We start from the raw sequence: 20,611 nt of genomic DNA, 5'->3' as shown, positions 1-20,611 counted from the left end.
GGCATCTACCCCTTGTCCCCTCCACCACCAGATTGTTCATTGCCTTTCCTCTAGGCCTGCAGATCTAACCCTGGCTGCACATTAGAATTTCCTGGGGAATTATAAAATAACAATGTCTGGGCCCACCCCAGACCCACAAGCAGTATCTCAGGACAGGTTGTGGGGGGTGGGGGGCGGGTGCGTATAGTGGCTCTAATGCAGTCAAGGTTGAGAATCACTGCTCTAGCCTGTGTGCCAAACTCTGTGTTAGGAGCTGGGAGAAATAAAGAAGTAAACTGCACCACACCCCATGCTTCCCTCACACTGGCTCATCATTTCCTGATCTGTTCCTCTGAACATCCCGGTCCCTCCGCCTGAACACTGCACTCACACCCACTGCCATTCTTGTCCGGGCAGACGCCACTCATTCTTTAGGTTAAGCTCAAAGGTCACCTCCTCAGTGAAGCCTTCCTTCCCCACATTCCCACAGGGTTTTGGTTAGCCCCTATCATACCACTGATCACACAGAGTTGTTCCTGGAAGATCCTGGTGGGCTGAGAGCTTCTTGGGGCCAGTATCAGAATCATCAGTGTCTTGCATTTGGTCTGGTATGTTTTAGGCATTCAATAATTGTAGCTGTTATTTGGTACGGCTATGTAACATGCAGTTCCCACTTCAGGACATTTGCATTTCTTGTTTCCTGTGTCTGGAACATTCTTCCCCCAAATATCTGCAAGGCTATGTCTCTCACCTCCTTCCCATCTTCGCTAAAACGTCACCTATTTGATGAGGCTTTTCCCCATCCTCCTATTTTAAATTGCCAGCACTTGGCCAGGCACTCACACCTGTAAATCCCAGCACTTTGGGAAGCCAAGGCGGGTGGATCATCTGAGGTCAGGAGTTCGAGATCAGCCTGGCCAACAGGATGAAACCTGGTCTCTACTAAAACTACAAAAATTAGCTGGGCATGGTGGCGGACACCTGTAATCCCAGCTACCCGGGAGGTTGAGGCAGTAGAATCTCTGGAACCCAGGAAAAGGAGGTCGTAGTGAGTTGAGATTGCACCATTGCACTCCAGCTTGGGCAACAAGAGCAAAACTCTGCCTTAAAAAAAAAAATCGCTAACACTTAACTCCCCTACTCCATTCTCCTTCCCTAGTTTTTTCTATAAAGCCTTTAGCACCATCTGACTGAAAGATTGTCCTTTAAATTTTGATATTTTGTTATCCATGAATTTTTTACATCAATTTTGCTTTTTTTAAAAAAAAATCGCATTAAAATACTGTTTATCTTGGTTACTGAGTTCTTTGCTCCCATTCCCTGCCCTGCTTAAATTTTACTGTATTGGTTTATTGCCTGTGTCCTCTCTAGAACGTAAGCTACACTGATGCAGTGAATTTTGTCTATTTGGTTCACTTCACCGTCCCCAGTGTCTACAGCAGCAGCTTGTACCTGGTAGCTGCCGAAAAACTATTTTGTGAATGGAAGTTTGAATTCGTGTCTTAACAGACTGTCTTGGGTACTGTAATAAAGGTGTCTTTCTCCAACTGTTTCACAACGTTATATTATTTAAATGGAAAACCCATAAAAATCATAGGGTAGATTAGAAACCAAATTGCCCAGTGTGTCACCATGGTTACAATGTCGCAAGTGGGTCTCCTGGAGGAGTGCGTGAGGCCTGGCAGTGGGCGGAAACAGCACACTTAAATTATCATAGAGTTACACCTCCCAAATTCCTAGAGAGTACTTCCGTCAGCCCCGGCCAATCAACGATCTTGAGGAAAGCAAGGTTCTCTCTCTTTGGCTAAACTTCCGGAACCTCTCACTCAAGAGTAGAGTGGGGCGGGGCCAGAGCGCTCCTAATCTCGCCCCCGTCCCCGCCCCCGTGAGCGCGGCTTTGCGATTGGCGAGAAGGGCGGGAGGCGGGGATTAGGGGCGGGGCTTGCTCGTGGCGCAGGCGCGCTGGTCTGACGCGGCGGTGGTCTTGAGCGCGGCTTGGGCTGGGATTGCGGTAGGTGAACGTGGGTGACTGCCAGACCTGAGGGACGGGCGCGGGCAGCTGAGTGAAGTGAGCACGCGGTTCTGGGCGCGGAGACCTAGGGCCCTGGTGTCCGTTTTGACACGTGCATCCCGTCCTCAGAGTTGGGGCGGGCCTAGAACCACATAAACTTTTGGATACTCCTCGTCTCGTGGTCTCCGTGTCCTCGGAGGGCAGCACTTACTGGTAGCTCTTACTGGTCTCCCTCGGTCGTCGTGAGAGTCACTCGGTGTTCTCGAAGTGCCAGGTCTGGAAAGGCCCTGGACCACCCGCTGCCTGAGCCAGCCTTCCTGTTTTATGTTGGAGAAAACGGAGGTCCGGAGCGAAGTGACTGGACCGGGGTCACCGAGCGAGTGAAGGCCGAGCTGGTTTTTAAAACTAGGCCTGGGGTTCCATTGTTGTTTAATGCAGCACAGTTCGTGATGGAAACTAGGATTTGGAGGCGAGGACCTTGCCTGCCACGTCTGACCCTGCGCTTATTTGCTATGTGTTTTGACACGAGTGACTTTATATCTCAGAGCCTCCCTTTTCTGAGTTAGGCGTCATCATCATAATAGCAGCACTTTATGGCACTTAATATGTATCAGGTAACGTTGTAAACGCTTTCTGTACAGCTTTTCTGATTAGATTGGGGGGCAGTGGTGAGTCAAAGAATCTTTAAAAAGGCCTGGTCTGGAAGGGCTGACAGTGTCCCGCAGAGTAGGTACTCGAAAAAAATCCACTGAATGACTCAGAGGCTGTTTGCCAGAGCCTGAACTGCTGCATATGTTAGTTACCATATTGCTTTCTAGATATTCCTTGTGGATAACTGAAAAATTGAGATAATTCTACTTATTCTCCTGTTCATATAAGCTGAGGGGTCGGAGGACAGACATGGTGCAGGTTGGGGAGGAGGGCTTAAAGCTCTCATTTAAATTATCCAGATAATTATATCATTGTACCTGTTTACTTTGTTCTTAGTTTATTAACATATTTGATCAACAAATAATAATAGTCTAAATAGTAGGCATTATGCTAGTCTCTGAAATGTAAAGATGTATAAAACTTCATGAACTTGTAATTTCAGCAAGGAATAGAATATTAAACATCGACACTGACCTCCCCTGTTGGCCCCTGTACACACAGCCAGAAAGCAAAAAAAAGGATGTGAAACATTATTTGCTTTCAATCCCTGGCACACAACAGTTTCTCAAAAATATTTTTGGAGATGATTCTAGTACCGAGTACTAAAAAGAGGTGTGTGCAGTGGAGCACAGAGGAGGTGACTTTCTCTGTTTAGAGGGGTTGGAGAAAGTTTCTTGGATAAGTGAACCTTGAATTCAAATTGGAGTTGCTGGGGGTTGGGGGAGGTCAGTCTGTTTCAAGAATGATGAGCAACTTGCTAGGATAAGAAGCTGTAAGGGTTGTGTTGGGATCAAAATATGAAGAGCTTTGGTGCCATTCTGAGAACATTATCATGAGGGCTAGCCATTAAGGATTGTAAGCAGGGGAGTGATTGGGTCAGCTGTCTTTTTAGTTGGAGACTCATATGGAGACTGGACTGACAGGGGTCAAGAATCATTCAGTTCACTTATTGATAGAACATGTATTGAGGCTGGGCACAGTGGCTCACACCTGTAATCCCATAACTTTGGGAAGCCAGGGCAGGCGGATCACTTGAGGTCAGGAGTTCAGGACCAGCCTGGCCAATATGGTGAAACCCCATCTCTACTAAAAATTCAAAAATTAGCTGGACATGGTAGCACATGCCTGTAATACCAGCTACTCAGGAGGCTGAGGCAAGAGAATCGCTTGAACCCGGGGGGCACGGAGGTTGTAGTGATCTGAGATCGCACCACTGCACTCCAGCCTGGGCAATAGAGTGAGACTCTGTGTTTAAAAAAAAAAAAAAAAAAAAAAAAAAGCCCTCCAGTGATTCTGATGCCCAAGTAAATTTCAGAACCACTAGGTGATGTCATGTAGCAGGTGGTATTGAGGGGCTAACCCAATGTTGAGGCAGTAAGGGCCAGAAAGGAGGGGTGGACTTAAGAGAAATCTTGGAGACAGACTCATTTGCTTTAGGAAGAATCAAGGATGAGTTTCTGGCTGGAGCCACTGACCTCAGTAAGCTTAGATCACAAGGAAGTGTGGAGCCAGGGATGAATCCTCCTGTGCCTTGCCTGCATGGCTTGTACATTCCCGCAAAGCCACGCACTAGGGTTCTGTGGCAGTACAGACCTTTAAACATTTGTACAGTGCACAGGGCAAATGGACGAGGCTGCTTGAGGCTGGAGGGGACCAGCTGGAGGACCTGAAGCTGCTAGAGGTAACCAGCTGGGAGACCTCAGCTCCCTAGAGCTGAGGGGAATCAGTAACCCATTCCCGGTGTACCGCCGGGAGCTTTGCTGCATGGACTGTGCTGAAAAGTAGAGGTACTCACTAAATTTGGTGATATGAATCAAAAATCTCAAAAGAGTTTATAGCCTTTGATTCAGTAATTCCATTCTTCAACATCTCTCTCAAATATATAACCAAAAAAAGGGCTTCTCTTCGTTATAGATTATGTATAACGGAAAACCAACTACTGATTTTTTATGTAAATTCTTGGAATGTTGTACTGCCATTAGAAATATGTGAACATTTTGTAAAATCAGAGGAACATACTTGCCTATCGGACAATGTCTGGAAAGCCCCTGTCATGTGCTGAAGATACGGTAGTGAGCAAGCTAGACAGGTCCTTGCTTGCACCGGACCAAGTATCTGGGGGTAAGACAGGCAGCCAAATGGGCAGGAACCCTAGGAGAAAAGTGGGCCGTTCGGTAAAAGCCAGCCCTTTGGAGGTATGGGAAGTAGGACAAGAAAGGCTTCCTGGGGAGAGGATGGTCATCCTGAGGCCTGGAGGATGGGAAGATGTTGGCACAAAAAGGGGAAAGGGATGTTCTGTGCAAAAGGGACAGTGTGTTTCAGAGTGGGCTTGGCATGGCTGGTCTCAGTGGCTCACACCTGTAATCCCACCACTTTGGGAGGCCACGGTGGGTGGATCACGAGGTCAGGAGTTCAAGACTAGCCTGGCCAATATGGTGAAACCTTGTCTCTACTAAAAATACAAAAATTATCCAGGTGTGGTGGCACGCACCTGTAGTCCCAGCTATTTGGGAGGCTGAGGCAGGAGAATTGCGTGAACCTGGGAGGTGGAGGTTGCAGCGAGCCAAGATTGTGCCACTGCACCCAACCTGGGTAACAGAGCGAGACTCCATCTCAAAAAAAAAAAAAAAAAAAAAGTGGGCATGACAAAGCCAGATCAGGGAGGGGGTAGTGCTGAGATGAGGCTCATGTGGGCTTCAGCCTTATCCTAAGGGTAGCAGGAGGCCATTTTAAGCAAGAAAAGCTGTTACTATCTGTGCTTGGGAAGTCTCCCCTGTGGCTGCAGCATGGAAAATGGATTGAAGGAGGGCAGGAATGGAAGCCAGCAACCAGTAGGGAGGCTGTTGGAACCCTCCAGGTGAGAGATGAGTGGGGCCTGGACCTGGGCGGAGGCTGTGGAGGGAAGAGGGACAGATTGGACAGCAAGTGAAGAGGTAGGAATGAGGGCCAAGAGGGCTGTGAATGTAGCCACATAGAGGGGCAGAGCAGGTGAACCCCGCTTTCTGGTTTGGACAAAGTGCAACTTTTGCTGCTATTCACAATGATAGGCAGTGCCGAAGGGGGAGTGGTTTGGGGGGAGGATGCTGAGTTCATTCTGGGACAGGGAGTTTGAAGTACCTGCATGGTGTATTCTCCAGGAGGCAGGTGGGGATTTTGAGTCAGCCCTCAGCCTGCAGGCTGTCCAGGGAGTGTGTGCTGTGAAGAGGGAAAAGACCTCTGGCATTTCAATGTTGAGGGGAGGGAGAGGGACAAGAGAGGGATGTGTAAAGGACAGGGTTTGCAAGAGACATCGCAACAAAACGTCAGCTGCAGTCAACTCCAGGCCAAGGGATTACAGTTGATTTTCTTTTCTTTTTTTTTTTCCTTTGAGACAGAGTCTCACTGTGTTGCCCAGGCTGGAGTACAGTGGTGCAGTCTCAGCCCACTGCATCCTCCACCTTCCAGGTTCAGGTGATTCTCCTGCCTCAGCCTCCCAAGTAGCTGGAATTACAGACGTGTGCCACCACGCCCAGCTAATTTTTGTAATTTTGGTAGAGATGCGGTTTTGCCATGTTGGCCAGGCTGGTCTCGAACTGACTTCAGGTGATCTGCCCGCCTTGGACTCCCAAAGTGCTGGAATTACAGGTGTGAGCCACCATGCCTGGCCTTCTTTTCTTTTTTGTTTTCAGATTTCCTCCCTCGTTTTCTATAATAATAATAGCAGACATCAATTGAGCTCATAGCACATGCCAGATACTGTTTCAAGAACTTTTTATAACTCTTCTAACTGTCCACAATAAGCCTACAAGGTAAGTCCTGTTGTTATTACCATTATACAAATGAAGAAACAGCACAGAGGGGTTAAGACACATGTCCCCAGCTACCTAGGGTGCAGCCAGTGGGAGGCCCGACTGGAATCCAGGCTGCCTTATTCCAGAACCTGTGCAGTCCCTACACGCTGCTGTCTCTCCACAGGATGTTGTTAATGTTTTTATAATCAGGAAAATACTGATTTTTCAAAAACAGAAGTAAGAGGTTAGAGAAATAGTGCTTTGATCTGCTAGGATATTAGAAATGGAAGGATTTGTATCTGCAAATCAGTGGCTGTCGTAGAAGTTTGTTGAGAGCAGACTGGGTCAGCTGCTTCATGGTGTTGGAACGCAGGTGATGCTCATTCTCACACAACTCATTTTTCTCCAGGTGCTTCCTAGTGCCAGGGTGTCATGGAAGGGCTGCTGACAAGATGCAGAGCATTGCCCACCCTGGCCACCTGCAGCCACCAGCTCTCTGGGTTTGTTCCTCGTAGGTTTCACCACTGTGTCCCAGGAGGAGGGCGGCGCCTACTGCTGTCTCGTGTGTTCCAGCCACAGAACCTTCGGGAAGACCAGGTGCTCTCCCTGGAGGGCAGATCTGGGGACCTGACCTGTAAGAGCCAGCGGCTGATGCTGCAGGTGGGCCTCATCTACCCGGCAAGCCCCGGCTGTTACCACCTCCTGCCGTACACTGTTCGTGCCATGGAGAAGCTCGTGCGAGTGATCGACCAGGAGATGCAGGCCATCGGGGGCCAGAAAGTCAACATGCCCAGCCTCAGCCCGGCGGAGCTCTGGCAAGCCACTAACCGGTGGGACTTGATGGGCAAGGAGCTGCTGAGACTTAGAGACAGACATGGCAAGGAATACTGCTTAGGACCAACTCACGAGGAAGCCATTACAGCCTTAATTGCCTCCCAAAAGAAACTGTCCTACAAGCAGCTTCCCTTCCTGCTGTACCAAGTGACAAGGAAGTTTCGAGATGAGCCCAGGCCCCGCTTTGGTCTTCTCCGCTGCCGAGAGTTTTACATGAAGGATATGTACACCTTTGACTCCTCCCCAGAGGCTGCCCAGCAGACCTACAGCCTGGTGTGTGATGCCTATTGCAGCCTGTTCGACAGGTTAGGGCTGCGATTTGTCAAGGTCCAGGCTGATGTGGGCAGCATCGGGGGCACGATGTCTCATGAGTTTCAGCTCCCAATGGATATTGGAGAGGACCGGCTTGCCATCTGTCCCAGCTGCAGCTTCTCAGCCAACATGGAGACACTAGACGTGTCACAAGTGAACTGCCCTGCTTGCCAGGGCCCACTGACCAAAACCAAAGGCATTGAGGTGGGGCACACATTCTACCTGGGTACCAAGTACTCGTCCATTTTCAATGCCCAGTTTACCAATGTCTACGGCAAACCATCCCTGGCTGAAATGGGGTGCTATGGCTTGGGCGTGACTCGGATCTTGGCTGCTGCCATTGAAGTCCTCTCAACAGAAGACTGTGTCCGCTGGCCCAGCCTACTGGCCCCTTACCAAGCCTGCCTCATCCCCCCTAAGAAGGGCAGTAAGGAGGAGGTGGCCTCTGAGCTCGCAGGGCAGCTGTACGACCACATCACAGAGGCAGTGCCTCAGCTTCACGGGGAGGTGCTCCTGGATGACAGGACCCATCTGACCATCGGAAACAGACTGAAAGATGCCAATAAGTTTGGCTACCCCTTTGTGATCATCACTGGCAAGAGGGCCCTGGAGGACCCTGCACATTTTGAGGTTTGGTGTCAGAACACTGGTGAGGTGGTCTTCCTCACCAAAGATGGAGTTGTGGATTTACTGACCCAAGTGCAGACCATCTAAATGCCCCCAGCCCACCCCTGCCCCACCTTGCAGCCTTGGTGCTCATTCTAACACTGCATTTTCCTACCCCTTCCCTGGACTGCTGTCTCCGGGAACAGCACAGCTCATGGAAGGTGAGATCATGTTCGGGAAGCCAATTTTTATCTAGTCATTTGTTCAGCTTATTTGTACTTTAAGTCATTCACTTGATCCCTTTTTTCAGACTGGCCGTGCTGCCATATACCTTTCTTTTTGTATTCCATTGTAGAAGCTTCTAGGAGGCTGAGAGGCAAGAGACCCAAGCTCCAGTCTTGGCCCTCTGGTAAATCACTTCCCTTCTCTGAGCTGAGTTTTTCACATGTAGGATGAGACTGTCTGATGGCTGAAGGTCCCACAACCTTCCCCACCTGCCGTCAGTTTGACCACGGGCCTTTTGCTACATTCTGTCCAGGGAGCAGGCCTAACAGCCCGCCTCCACCAAGAAGTTGGGCTGAGAGTGTGGGGAGAAGAATCGAGATCTGACTGCCACCAACTCCCTGGTGACTTAGATACATCCCCTCCCCCTGCTGGGGCCTCAGTTTCCCCATCTGTAACTTGAGAAAATGGAACTAAATCTGTAACATCCTTATACGTGTCACTGGGGTGTTCCATGAGAGGTTTGTGACAGGCAGATCTGGTTCCTCTGATCCTCCAGTCTGTTTCCTGGAAAGTTAATGTGATTAACTGATGGCCTAAAAGCTACCTCAAGAGACCTGGCCGTATTAAGATGGCTTAAGCACTGAGATCATGTTCTATTGATTGAATAAAGTCAAACTATTGGAAGGAGCCTTACACATTAATTTGAAACAAGGATAACATCTGCCATTTCAACAGTGCAACAGCTTCCTACTCTTTTCTTTCTTTTTTGACTGTTCCCACACACCCTCACCCCCAACATAAAAACCCAGCTGGTTGGGAAAATGTGGTTTAAACCATCTCTTCCCACGAGTATGGGAGCACAGGCTTCAGCTGCCGTGGTGACCTTATCCTAGGTGCAGAGTTGGATCCTAGAGCCATGATGGGGTGAATATTAAGAGCTGGTCTCTTGTGTCCTTCATGTAGAACAGGCGTCCCCAGACTTTTTACACAAGGGGCCAGTTCACTGTCCCTCAGACTGTTGGAGGGCCGCCACATACTGTGCTCCTCTCACTGACCACCAATGAAAGAGGTGCCCCTTCCTGAAGTGTGGCAGGGGGCCGGATAAATGGCCTCAGGGGGCCGCAGTTTGGGGACGCCTGATGTAGAAGCTGTGCCTTAAAAAAAAAAAAAAAAAAAAAAAAAAAAAAAAACTCTCTGCCTGAATCCTATGGCAAACAGAGCAGGCTCAAACTACCTCAGCAATGCCAATGACTTTCATTGCTCCCGCATCCTAGATTAGGAACATAACCAGGTTTTCCATCCGTGGCCCCCGAAGATCTCTACATGTCTGTATCTGACAAGATCTATCAAGACCAAGCTCAGCCAGCACCTCCTAAAAACCTGCCTAGCACCTCCGAGTAGTGTTTCTCCTGCCTCCCACAGCACCAATCACATCCCTTCTTGTTTTGTGCGTTGTACCACTGTACAGCTCATTGTACAGTGGTCCTCTCTTGTTGATGGTGAGCTCCCTGAGGCCAGGGCCCTGAGCTAATTCGTAGTGCACTGCAGTTCTTGTGTTGTTCAATGGTTCCACCTGCTAAACAGCCTCTAGGCAGCCTGATACTGGTAGAGGAACCCCGTTCCCAAGCACACAGCACCAGGTTTTCTTTTTTTAGTTTTGGGATGGAGTTTCCCTCTTGTTGCCCAGGCTGGAGTGCAATGGGGTGATCTTGGCTCACCGCAACCTCCGCCTCTCGGGTTCATGTGATTTTCCTGCCTCAGTCTCCCAAGTAGCTGGGATTACAGGCATGCGTCACCACATTCAGCTAATTTTGTATTTTTAGTAGAGATGAGGTTTCTCCATGTTGGTCAGGCTGGTCTTGAACTCCTGACCTCAGGTGATCTGCCTCATAGTGCTGGGATTACAGGCATGAACCACTGCACCCGGCCAGCATTAGGTTTTCTAATGAACGTGTATGCCAAGCCCTACCAGCTCCCAGCCCTGCCAATTGGAGCTCCAGGCCTAGGGTTCCTTTGAAATACTTCAGATTTTCAGGCTAGGAGGCGTGCATTCTGAGAGCAAACCTAGTACGGCTAGATTACAAAGCAGAGGATCTTAACCATGCACATTGGAATCACCTGGATCCCACCCAGATGGTCTGGTTACATGTAGGGCATAGCCTGGGCATTGGGAAGTTTAAAGCTTCCCAGCTGATTGTAATATGCAGTCAAAGTCAATTGAGAGCTCCTGGTGTAAAAGCTGCTTCCTCTGGACCCACTTTGTAGCTGGGCATTTCTTTTAGTAATTTCAGTTGTTCATTATCAGACTGATAGGCTCACTCTGCTTTTAATGGGCTGGCCATTTATTTGTTGAGGATCCACCATATGCCACCGGTGTGAGGCACTTTAAAATTTTTTTTTTATTTTTATTTTTTAGAGATGGGGTCTCCCTATGTTGCTCAGGCAATAAGTTTCAAACTCCCGGCCTCAAGCAATCCTGCCTCAGCCTCCTGAGTAGCTTGGGACTATAGATGTGCACCATCACAGTGGCTAATTTTTTTTTTTTTTTTTTTTAAAGTCAGGGTCTCGCTCACTTTGTTGCCCAGGCTGGTCTCCAACTCCTGGCTTCAAGTGATCCTCCTGCCTCGGTCTCCCAAAGTGCCGGGATTACAGGTGTGAGCCACTGCACCTGGCCACTGTTATGCACTTTATATACCATTTTCAGACTTTGCAATTGTGCAAGGTAGATGCTATTATCTCATTTTACAGATGAGGAAGCATGAGGATCTATTTCAGCAACTTACCCAAGGATGCACAGCTATTATGACCACAGCTAGATGGCAGGCACTAGCCAGATTACCCTTCTCACTACACTGCTTAGCCTCTGTAAAACTAAATTATGTTTATCTTTCTAAGCAAGTTAGCCTAAAGTATGTGAGAAATCAAGATTCATGGAAATGGGTGCTTTAAATATATATATTTTTAAGAGACAGGTGTTTGCCTGGGCACAGTGACTCAAGCCTGCTATCCAAGCACTTTGGGAAGCTGAGGTCAAAGGATCACTTAAGCCCAAGAGTTCAGGACCAACCTGGCCAACATCCAGGCATGGTGGTACACGCCTGTAGTCCCAGCTACTTGGGAGAGGCTGAGGTGGGAGGGATCGCTTGAGCCCATGGGGTGGAAGTTGCAGTGAGCTGAGACGGCACCACTACACTCCAGCCTGGGTGATAGAGCCAGACCCTGTCTCAAAAAAAAAAAAAAAAAAAGATTTTCCATAAATATATATATATATTTTTAATAATAAGAAAAAGAATAAAGAAGAGGAAGAAAGAGAAAGAGGAAGAGGGAGAGAGAATGGGAGTATTGCTTTATTGCCCAGGCTAGAATGCAGTCTATATATGGGTATGCCTATAATTGTCCTTAATAATGGAGACATAAAAAAATGAGGGAAGAGAATAACAAACAAGGAGCCAACCAACATTTCGTTTAAACTTCTAAGTTGATATGATGTGGTACTGATAAGAGTATATTTTGTGTATTTAAGGTGGAGAGTTCTATAAATGTTAATTATGTTTACTTGTTCCAGATCTGAGTTCAAGTCCTGGATATCGTTGTTAATTTTGTCTCATTGATCTGTCTAATATTAATATTAAAGTCTCCCACTATTATTGTGTGGGAGTCTAAGTCTCTTTATAAGTCTTGTATGTCTGCGTATTCCTGTATTGGGTGTGTATATATTTAGGATCTTTAGCTCTTCTTGTTGTTGCATTGATCCTTTTATCATTATATAATGTCCTTCTTTGCTTCTTTTGATCTTTGTTGCTTTAACGACTATTTTATCAAAGGCAAAACTTGTAACTTCTGCTTTTTATTTATTTATTTTAGCTCTCTGTTTGGTTGGTAAATCTTTCTCCATCCCTTGTTTTGAGTCTTTGTGTATCCTTGGATATGAGATGGGTCTGGATGCAGCATGCTGATGGGTTTTAGTTTTTTAACCAAATTGCCTGTCTGTCTTTGGATTGGGGGATTTAGTCAATTTAAATTTAGAATTAATAATGATATATGTGAGTTTAATACTGCCATTTAATATTAGCTGGCTATTTTGCCCATTAGTTGATGTAAATTCTTCATTATATTGATGCTCTTTACTTTTTGGTATTTTTTAGAAAGGCTGATACTGTTTGTTCCTTTCTATGTGTAGTGGGTCTTTCAGAAGCTCTTGTAAAGCAGGCCTGGTGGTGATGTAATCTCTGAGTGCTTGCTTGTTCACAAAAAACTTTATTTTTCCTTCACTTATGAAGCTTAGTTTGGCCGGATGTGAAATTCTTGGTTGAAAGTTCTTTTCTTTAAGGATGTTGAATATTGGTCCCCACTCTCTTCTGGCTTGTAGGGTTTCTGCTGAGAGATCTGCTGTAAGTCTGATAGGCTTCCCTTTGTGGGTAACCTGACCTTTCTCTCTGGCTGCCCTTAGTATTTTCTCCTTCATTTCAACCCTGGTGAATCTGACGATTATGTGTCTTGGAGTTGCTCTTCTTGAGGAATATCTCTGTGGTGTTCTCTGTATTACCTGGAGTTGAATATTATCCTGCCTTACTAGGTTGGGAAAATTTTCCTGAATAATATCCTGAAGCGTATTTTCCAGCTTGGATTCATTCTCTTTGTCACATTCAGGTACACCTATCAAGCGTAGATTAGGTCTTTTCACATAGTCCCATATTTCTTGGAGACTTTGCTCGTTCCTTTTTATCCTTTTTTCTCTAATCTTGTCTTCTTGTTTTATTTCATTGAGTTGGTCTTCGACCTCTGATATCTTTTCTTCTGCTTGATCAATTTGGCTGTTAAAACTTGTGCATACTTCACGTAGTTCTCGTATTGTGTTTTTCAGCTCCATCAATTCACTTATTTTCCTCTCAAAATTGTGTATTCTTGTTAATATTTCGTCAAACCTTTTTTCAAAGTTCTTAGTTTCTTTGGATTGTGTTAGAACAAGTTCTTTTAATTCACAGAAGTTTCTTATTATCCACGTTTTGAAGCCTGCTTCTGTAATTGGAACACACTCGTTCTCCATCAAGCCTTGTGCCATTGCTGATGAGGAACTGTGATCCCCTGCTGAGGGAGAGGCATTCTGATCTTGGGTATTCTCAGCCTTTTTTGACCGTTTTCTTCCCTTCGTTGTAGATTTATCCATCTGTGGTCTTTATAATTACCGTCTTTGTAACTGGGTTTCTGAGTGGACATCCAACTTACTGATTCTCAGCGCCGAAATCTGAGCAACCCACTGCGCCGACTAAATCAGTGGCGTTAAGATTGATGGTGCTTTTCCGACTGCACCAAGAACCAGCGCTCCAAGGTGCCGGCAAAACCGCCTCGCCAGTCACAAGAGTCGCACTGGTGACCCGTGGGGCTCCTCCGCTGGGAATCTCCTGGTTCATGAGCAACAAGAATTCATGTGAAGGTGTGGCGTCCTCTCGTTCTTTGCGCTTTCACTGGGAGCTACAATCCCGAGGAGCCAGTGATCAGCCATCTTGGATCTCTCTCCAGTTTTCCATAAATATTTTAAAAAAGAGAGTGAGGCGGGTTCTTGCTATGTTGTTCAGGTTGGACTTAACTCCTGGGCTACGCAGTCCTCCCAATTCAGCCTCCCAGGTAGTGTGCCACTTTGACTGGCTAAATAATTTTTATTTTTATTTTTTGGCTAATTTTTTAACTTTAAATTTATGCTCCATAAGCTTGCTTGTTTATGGGAGGTTAGCCTAATGTAAGCATTTTTAAAAACCAGATTCCAGGAATAGAGAGCCAGTTCATTTGACTTTTGATTAATGTGCAAGGTCTAGACTGACTTGAGGATGATCTAGAAACCTGGAGTTTTAGAGTTTAGGAAAACTTGAAGCTGGCCTTGGCTCTGGGCTGGGAAGTGGGCCTGGAGCAGGAATGAACCCACCACACGTCATCCCACTTGCAAGATGCCTGAGGACAGGCCAGGCGCCAGTCCTCTCTGGTCAGTCCTGCCTAGCAAAGAGAAGGCTGGCTGGATCAGCCTCTGAGCTGCCAAAGCTGTGTAAATTCGTGAAACAGTTGCCCAGGCTCTTTAGTTTACAATAGGGAGAGAAATACAGGGAGGACACCGATTTGCCCCAGGCTGAATGAAACCTAAGTGTCCTGATCAGGAAGCTGGAGTTTTTTCTAGTAGCCAGGGGCAGCGTGATTTGGCGAAAAGATCAGAGCTGTGAAGAGACATAATCCTAGATCACTCACTGGGGATGTGACCTCATGACAGATTACTTGCCCTATGTGCGTCTCAGATTCTCCATCGGTGAGACACTTGTGCAAATGGTACCCACCTTGTAGCGGGGGGTGGGGGGGAGGTTGGGGCTTGACCAAGCTCACTTATATGAAATGCTTCATTACCCCTTAGTCTGCACTCAGAGACACTTACTTCCCTTACACCAGACGACTTAGGAAATCCCCCCACTGGGAGCTCATGTTCTGTTGTTAACTTTGTTATCTCAAGACCTGGATCTTGTTTTCTTGATAAGATGCTTGACAACTTTCCTGGGAAATGCCACAGGCAAGAATTAGGAGGCATCTGCAGAATAGCTGTGTCTCCTCAGAGGAAAGACAGAAATACTCAAGCTGTGTACCTTATTGTCTCATTTCTGAACTTACCAATTTTACCTCTTGCCATAAATTGATGAAATGGGATGCTGGCAAAATAGCAGGTACAGGCTGTATTATCATTGCTCATTCCTTGGGGAGATCTAGCAGCGACTGCCTGGGAAATATTTAGCAGAATTAATACTTGGGGACAAAGGCTGGTGCATAACAAAACCATTGTGTAAATCAGGCTTAGAATGTAAATCAAGAGCTCCATTAATATTCTGTGTTTTAATGGAAGAAACACCTGCTGGGCTATCCATAAAGGAGTTTTGCAGAAATCTGTTGAAATTGTCGTTTCCTTAACTACTTGAGTGCCAGGTCTCCGGAGTTCCCACAATCTGTTTCCACACTGAGATGCGTGAGTGCCTTTTAAAATGGATTGTTACACATCCAAGGGCATGTGAGGCTTTGTTTTAGAGTGAGGAAAATGATTTTTAAGTTTTCTCATAATGTGGAAAATGGGAAAATGTTTTCATGATGTTATTGCAAACTTAAGTAACATTTGAAAAAAGTCAAGGTATTTTGTGTAACTTAAAATAATGAGGCTGGGCGCACGCCTGTAATCCTAGAGTTTGAGACCAGCCTGGGCAACATGGCAAAACTTCGTCTCTACAAAAAATATAAAAATTAGCTGGGCGTGGTGCAGGCACCTGTGGTGCCAGCTATTTGGGAGGCTGAGGTAGGAGGATGGCTTGAGCCCAGGAGACAAGGTTGCAGTGAGCCAAGATCATGCCACTGCATTCCAACCTGGACAACAGAGAGAGACCCTGTTTCAAAAATAAAATAAAAATAAAACTACTTATAGTGACTCCAACTAGACTCTGGAGTCAGACTGTCAGTGCCACTTACTATCTCTGTGACACTTGTACAAGGCACTTCCTTATAGTCCCTCCACTTCAGTTATCTGTAAAATGGGGATAACAGTGCCTGGCCCACAGCAGATGCTTGGTAAGTGGAGCTGCCTATATATTGAGTGATACTTTGCACAGAAGGTAGCTGGGTGGTGCACTATGGCCAGTAGAATGGGGTGGCAACTTTAAGCACCGTCTGGGTGCAGGGGTTCCTGTCAAGCCAGCAGTGCCTGAGGCTGCTAATGAGCCCCCATGGTTAAAGCTTAATTGCTCTTAGCTAATTAAAACTGTGTAGGGCCAGGAGAGTGAAAAGGTGGCACCAGTTCACGGTAACTCAGGATGCCCTTTTTCCAGGGCAGCACTTGCTGCCAAGGCTTGCCATGAAAAGCTGACAGGCTGACGGGAGCCCCATTGGCAGGATATTGAGTGCTATGGGGATTCAAGTGTGGGCTCTGGCAGGGGTTTCCGCAGACAGTGGATTCTTCTACCCAGGCAGGCAGGTTGGGGACACTGCATGACACAGTGAGTGCCAAGACTTTACCATAAGCTTGGACTGAGAAGGCAAGCGCAGCTGGGTCTACTGCAAACTCCTTGAAGGTAGGAGGCTGGTCTCGTTAATATTGATAGCTCCTGAGGGGTTTAGCAGAGTCCGGAATTCAAGTTCTGATTCTACTTTTCATTAGCTAGCTGACTTTGAGCAAGTTACTTAACCTCTTCGCACCACTTTTCCTGTCAGTAAAATGGGGCTATGAAGCTACCTGCCTTCTAGAGGTGTTGGATTAAGTGAACCAATCCAAATAAAGCACCAAGAATGTTGCCTGGCATATCCTAAGTGCTCAAGAGGTGGCAGCTGCTGTTACTGTGCCAGGCCAGCACAGGCACTACCCCTGGAATATGCTAGAAGGCCCTCCCACCTTACCGCTCTCCCCTTCTTCAGCTTCATGACCCAAGTCCATCATATGTGGTAGCTTCCATCCTTGATCTGTTCAGAATCAATCACTCCTTGCTCTATATCATCAGCCAGTAATAATTTGTTGTGCATCTACTATGTGCTGAGCAGGTGCAGTACTAGGCCCTGGCACTACAGAAGTACACAGCTCAGGGTCCCTGACTCAGTTTACAGAGCGAGAACCATAAACAATCACAATGCAGTGTGGTGTAGGTGCCATGGGGACACGTGGGATAAGGAGACAGGGAGGGCTTCCTGAGGAGGCATTTGGGCCTGATCGAAGGCTACGTGTTAAACAGTGAAGGGAGGAGCAGTTGGGTGTAGAAGGGCAACAAGTGGAAAGAAGAATGGTCCAGGCAGAGAGAACAGGATTCACAAAGGTCCAAAGCTCAGAGAGCATGGTGAGGTTAGGGAACAGAAAATAACAACGTCATAGATTGAACATGTACTTTGAGGCAACCTGTGTCCCACATGCTTCACGTAGATTAATGCACTTAATCCACATAGGACCTGCATGAGGTAAGTGCTGTTATCCTGCTCATATTACAGATGAGGAAACTGAGGCAGAGAGCCTATGCAAAGTACACAAGGCCTCTAGTACGCCGTGGGGCTGGGATTGGGATGCGGGTGCCTGACTCCACAGCTAATCAGTACTCAGCCCCTGTATCCTCCTGCCCCATAGCTGAACCATTCAGGATGGCTGGGCTGAGTAGGTCAGAGTGGGTGCTGTAGAGGTGGCGAGGGCCCAGATCCTGAATGGCCTTGAATGCCACACCAAGAGTGCTGATGAGGGAGAGTCACTGGGGGCTCAGAGCAGGGCTGATGACAGACTTGCTGTTGTGGCTGTATTTATCTTCAACGGAGCAGTTCCCAGGCCATTAGATTTATTGCATCCATTTAACAGCATAACCTTGAAGGCAGAGGCTGCCTGATGCATTTCAGCCTTGATGCTCTGCTCGCGGCAGGTGCTGCATAAATGTTTGTAAAGCAAATGGAATAGGGAACACAAAGGAGGAAGGAGGGCTCTGGAGTGAGGTACTTAGGTTCAGTTCTTGGCTTGGGACTCACTACTGGGGTGACTGTGTACCTCCATGTCCTTATTTATAAAATTGGATAACAGACCCAAGAAGGTGGCCATTGGGATTAAGAGAATCCAGGTACAGTGGTTAGCTCAGTGCCAGAATTCAGCGCGAACAGTGCCTTTCTTTGCTTGCCTGCAGTGTATTTCAGGGGGCTTTGTCCCCAGAGCCCCTTCTTCAACAGCCACCCCAAATCCATAGAGGTAACTAGACAGAAGTCAGGTGGTCCCACCTCCATCACTGATCTCTGGCCCTGAGAAGGAAGGGCAGCACTCCGCTTCAGGGATGGCAGGTGCAAGAGGCTCTGCCCTGTGCTCAGGTGTGCGGATGTGAGTGCAGGTGCCTTGGCCTGGCCCTCATAGATGAGGCAGGGGAGGTTGGCTCTGCTGGAGTCCCAGGCATGGGTGCGGTGGCAGGGGAGGCCCACGTCCCCTGCAGAGAGCATTGGCCTCACTCCTTGTCCCACCAGCTGGAGGAAGGGACGTGCTCAGGCCCTCCACCTGGCTCAGCCTGGCTCCTGGAGATGCACCGCTACAGCAGGGCCTAGGCTCCGTGGCTGGCTGCCGTAAGCAACGGACCTTCCTGAGCTGTGCATGAGCCAGCCACAACTGGGGCTCCTACCCCATCCCAGTTCTAGTCCTACCCTCCACAGGTTCTGGGCAGAAGGAAGCCCTGCACTTTCTGTGGGCAGGAACCCGGAATGCCAGGTGCAGCCACACTATGTAACCAGAATATATGCATAGCAGAGGCCAAAAAAGGCAGAGCCTAGGAATGCTGCTGCTGAACCTGTGTGTGCAAGCGGGGGCCTGGGAACAGGGCGCTGGCTTTATTCTTTCATTCATTAGTTCATTCTTTCTTTGGTTCATCCTTCCACCCACTCAGCTCACTCACACACACGGAGCTTACCTGCTGGAAGGGGAGGCAGACAGCTGGACATCCAGGTGCCATGGAGCATTACAGGGACAGGACAGATGGAGGGTGAGTATGGGGGTATGCGCACGCACATCAGGGGAAGCCAGCTCTGCCAGCAGGCAGTGGAAACATCCTAAGGAAGAAAACATCTCCAAAGATAGGTGGGTTTTTGGCAGGTAGGCCAGGCAGGGGAAGGCCATTCCAAGTAAAGGGAACTGGAGCAAAGGCATGGACATACGAAGCATCTGGTGTGTTAGAGGAACTGTAATCGGGTTGATGTGAGCAGTTGGGGAAAACCCCTGGAGAGGCCAGGGTTTGGGCACAGTCAGAGTAAGTGGGCGGACTGCTGTTAGGTGGCAGAGGCAGCTCCTCACCCCATTGGCTGAGGATTCAGCTCTAGGCCTTGCTCTGGGCCTTTAAAGCAGCAGGAGTACCTATGGAGAGATGCTGGTGGCAGGTGCCATGTCCACGGACAGGGAGCCTGCAGATCTCAAGACCCTGCATCTGGTTTTCTTTGCCACCTTCTAGGGCTTGCAGATCTGGGTGATATTTCTTTCAGACATGTCTCAGGGAAGGGACTTGTCCAGCCCATTATTTTGGCTGGGTTCCTAGGGTTGCTGAGCACTATTCATCACATGCCAGGCAGTAAGCAAAGGCACTGAATATGCTGCAACTCCTGGAGCACTGCAGCACTCCCTAACCCCCCACATTCCGCAGGAGTTTTGCCCAGATTTACAGATGATCATATTGAGGCTCAGGGTGATTGACTGACATGCACAGAACCTTTATGAAGCAGAGCCAGAGTTCAAACTAGTATCTGCTAGGTATCAAGAAGGATTCCAAGTGTAAATCAGGCTTAGAATCTCTCATACAGGCCGGGTGTGGTGGCTCACACCTGTAATCCCAGCACTTTGGGAGGCTGAGGTGGGTGGATCACCTGAGGTCAGGAGTTTGAGACCAGCCTGACCAGCCTGGAGAATCCCCATCTCTACTAAAAATACAAAATTAGCCAGGCGTGGTGGCACAGGCCTGTAATCCCAGCTACTCAGAAAGCTGAGACAGGACAATCACTTGAACCTGGGAGGCAGAAATGCGGTGATCCGAGATCACACTATTGCGCTCCAGCCTGGGTAACAAGAGCGAAACTCCATTTCAAAAAAAAAAAAAAAAAGGGAATATGAAGAAAGGAAAAAAAACAACTCATGCTGTCTACAGGCTGGAACACTACCTTTCTGGTGAGAATTTATGCTACATCTGTTTAAAAGGAATAATAAGGCCGGGTAACGGTGGCTCACACCTGTAACCCCAGCACTTTGGAAGGCGAGTCAGGCATATCACAAGGTCAGGAGTTCGAGACCAGCCTGGCCAACATGGTGAAACCCTGTCTCTACTAAAAATACAAAAATTAGCTGGGCATGGTGGCATACGCCTGTAATCCCAGCTACTTGGGAGGCTGAGACAGGAGAATTGCCTGAACCCAGGAGGCAGAGGTTACAGTGAGACAAGATTGTGCCATTGCACTCCAGCCTAGGCAACAGAGCAAGACTCCATCTCAAAAATAAATAAAAATAAAAGGAATAATAAGCCTTACAGGATGCAGTACTTTCTAGTATATTGTTCCCATTGTTTAGATAGAAAAACCAAGGCCCAGGGAGGGTGGGGACTTGCTAGGATTAGGCAGTCCCTGGGCACTGGCCCTGTCAGCAGGACCTAAGGCTCTTGCCTTCTATCCAGGGCACTCAAAAACAGGCAAGGACAGGACAGTGGCTTATGCCTTTAATCCCAATGCCTTGGGA

At 47.8% G+C, this 20,611-nt stretch overlaps 1 protein-coding gene across 4 annotated transcripts; it reads left to right on the top strand.

The window, feature by feature from the left end:
• Positions 1 to 1,934: 1,934 nt before the first annotated feature.
• Positions 1,935 to 19,991, top strand: PARS2 (prolyl-tRNA synthetase 2, mitochondrial). 4 transcript variants are annotated; one of them, XM_003921524.4, is made up of 2 exons: positions 1,935 to 1,990; positions 6,821 to 19,991. In XM_003921524.4, exon 2 carries the CDS (start codon positions 6,844 to 6,846, stop codon positions 8,269 to 8,271), a length of 1,428 nt encoding a protein of 475 aa, XP_003921573.2. In that variant the 5' UTR covers positions 1,935 to 1,990; positions 6,821 to 6,843; the 3' UTR covers positions 8,272 to 19,991. The 4 variants fall into 4 exon arrangements, with proteins under 4 accessions (XP_003921573.2, XP_074236974.1, XP_039330533.1 ...); XM_074380873.1 differs by lacking the exon at positions 1,935 to 1,990 and adding an exon at positions 1,999 to 2,604 and having other exon boundaries at positions 6,310 to 19,991; XM_039474599.2 differs by lacking the exon at positions 1,935 to 1,990 and adding an exon at positions 1,999 to 6,429 and having other exon boundaries at positions 6,927 to 19,991.
• The last annotated feature ends 620 nt before the right edge of the window (positions 19,992 to 20,611 follow it).

Source organism: Saimiri boliviensis, chromosome 11 (genome assembly GCF_048565385.1).
Source record: "Saimiri boliviensis isolate mSaiBol1 chromosome 11, mSaiBol1.pri, whole genome shotgun sequence".
In the NCBI taxonomy this organism is placed as follows: domain Eukaryota; kingdom Metazoa; phylum Chordata; class Mammalia; order Primates; family Cebidae; genus Saimiri; species Saimiri boliviensis.
Note: the sequence above shows the minus strand (reverse complement) of the source record. Positions and strands in the feature narration are given on the sequence as shown.

What these genes read in the sequence shown, in the direction of transcription:
- PARS2 (XM_003921524.4), top strand. Translation starts at nt 6,844, where the DNA reads ATGGAAGGGCTGCTGACAAGATGCAGAGCATTGCCCACCCTGGCCACC.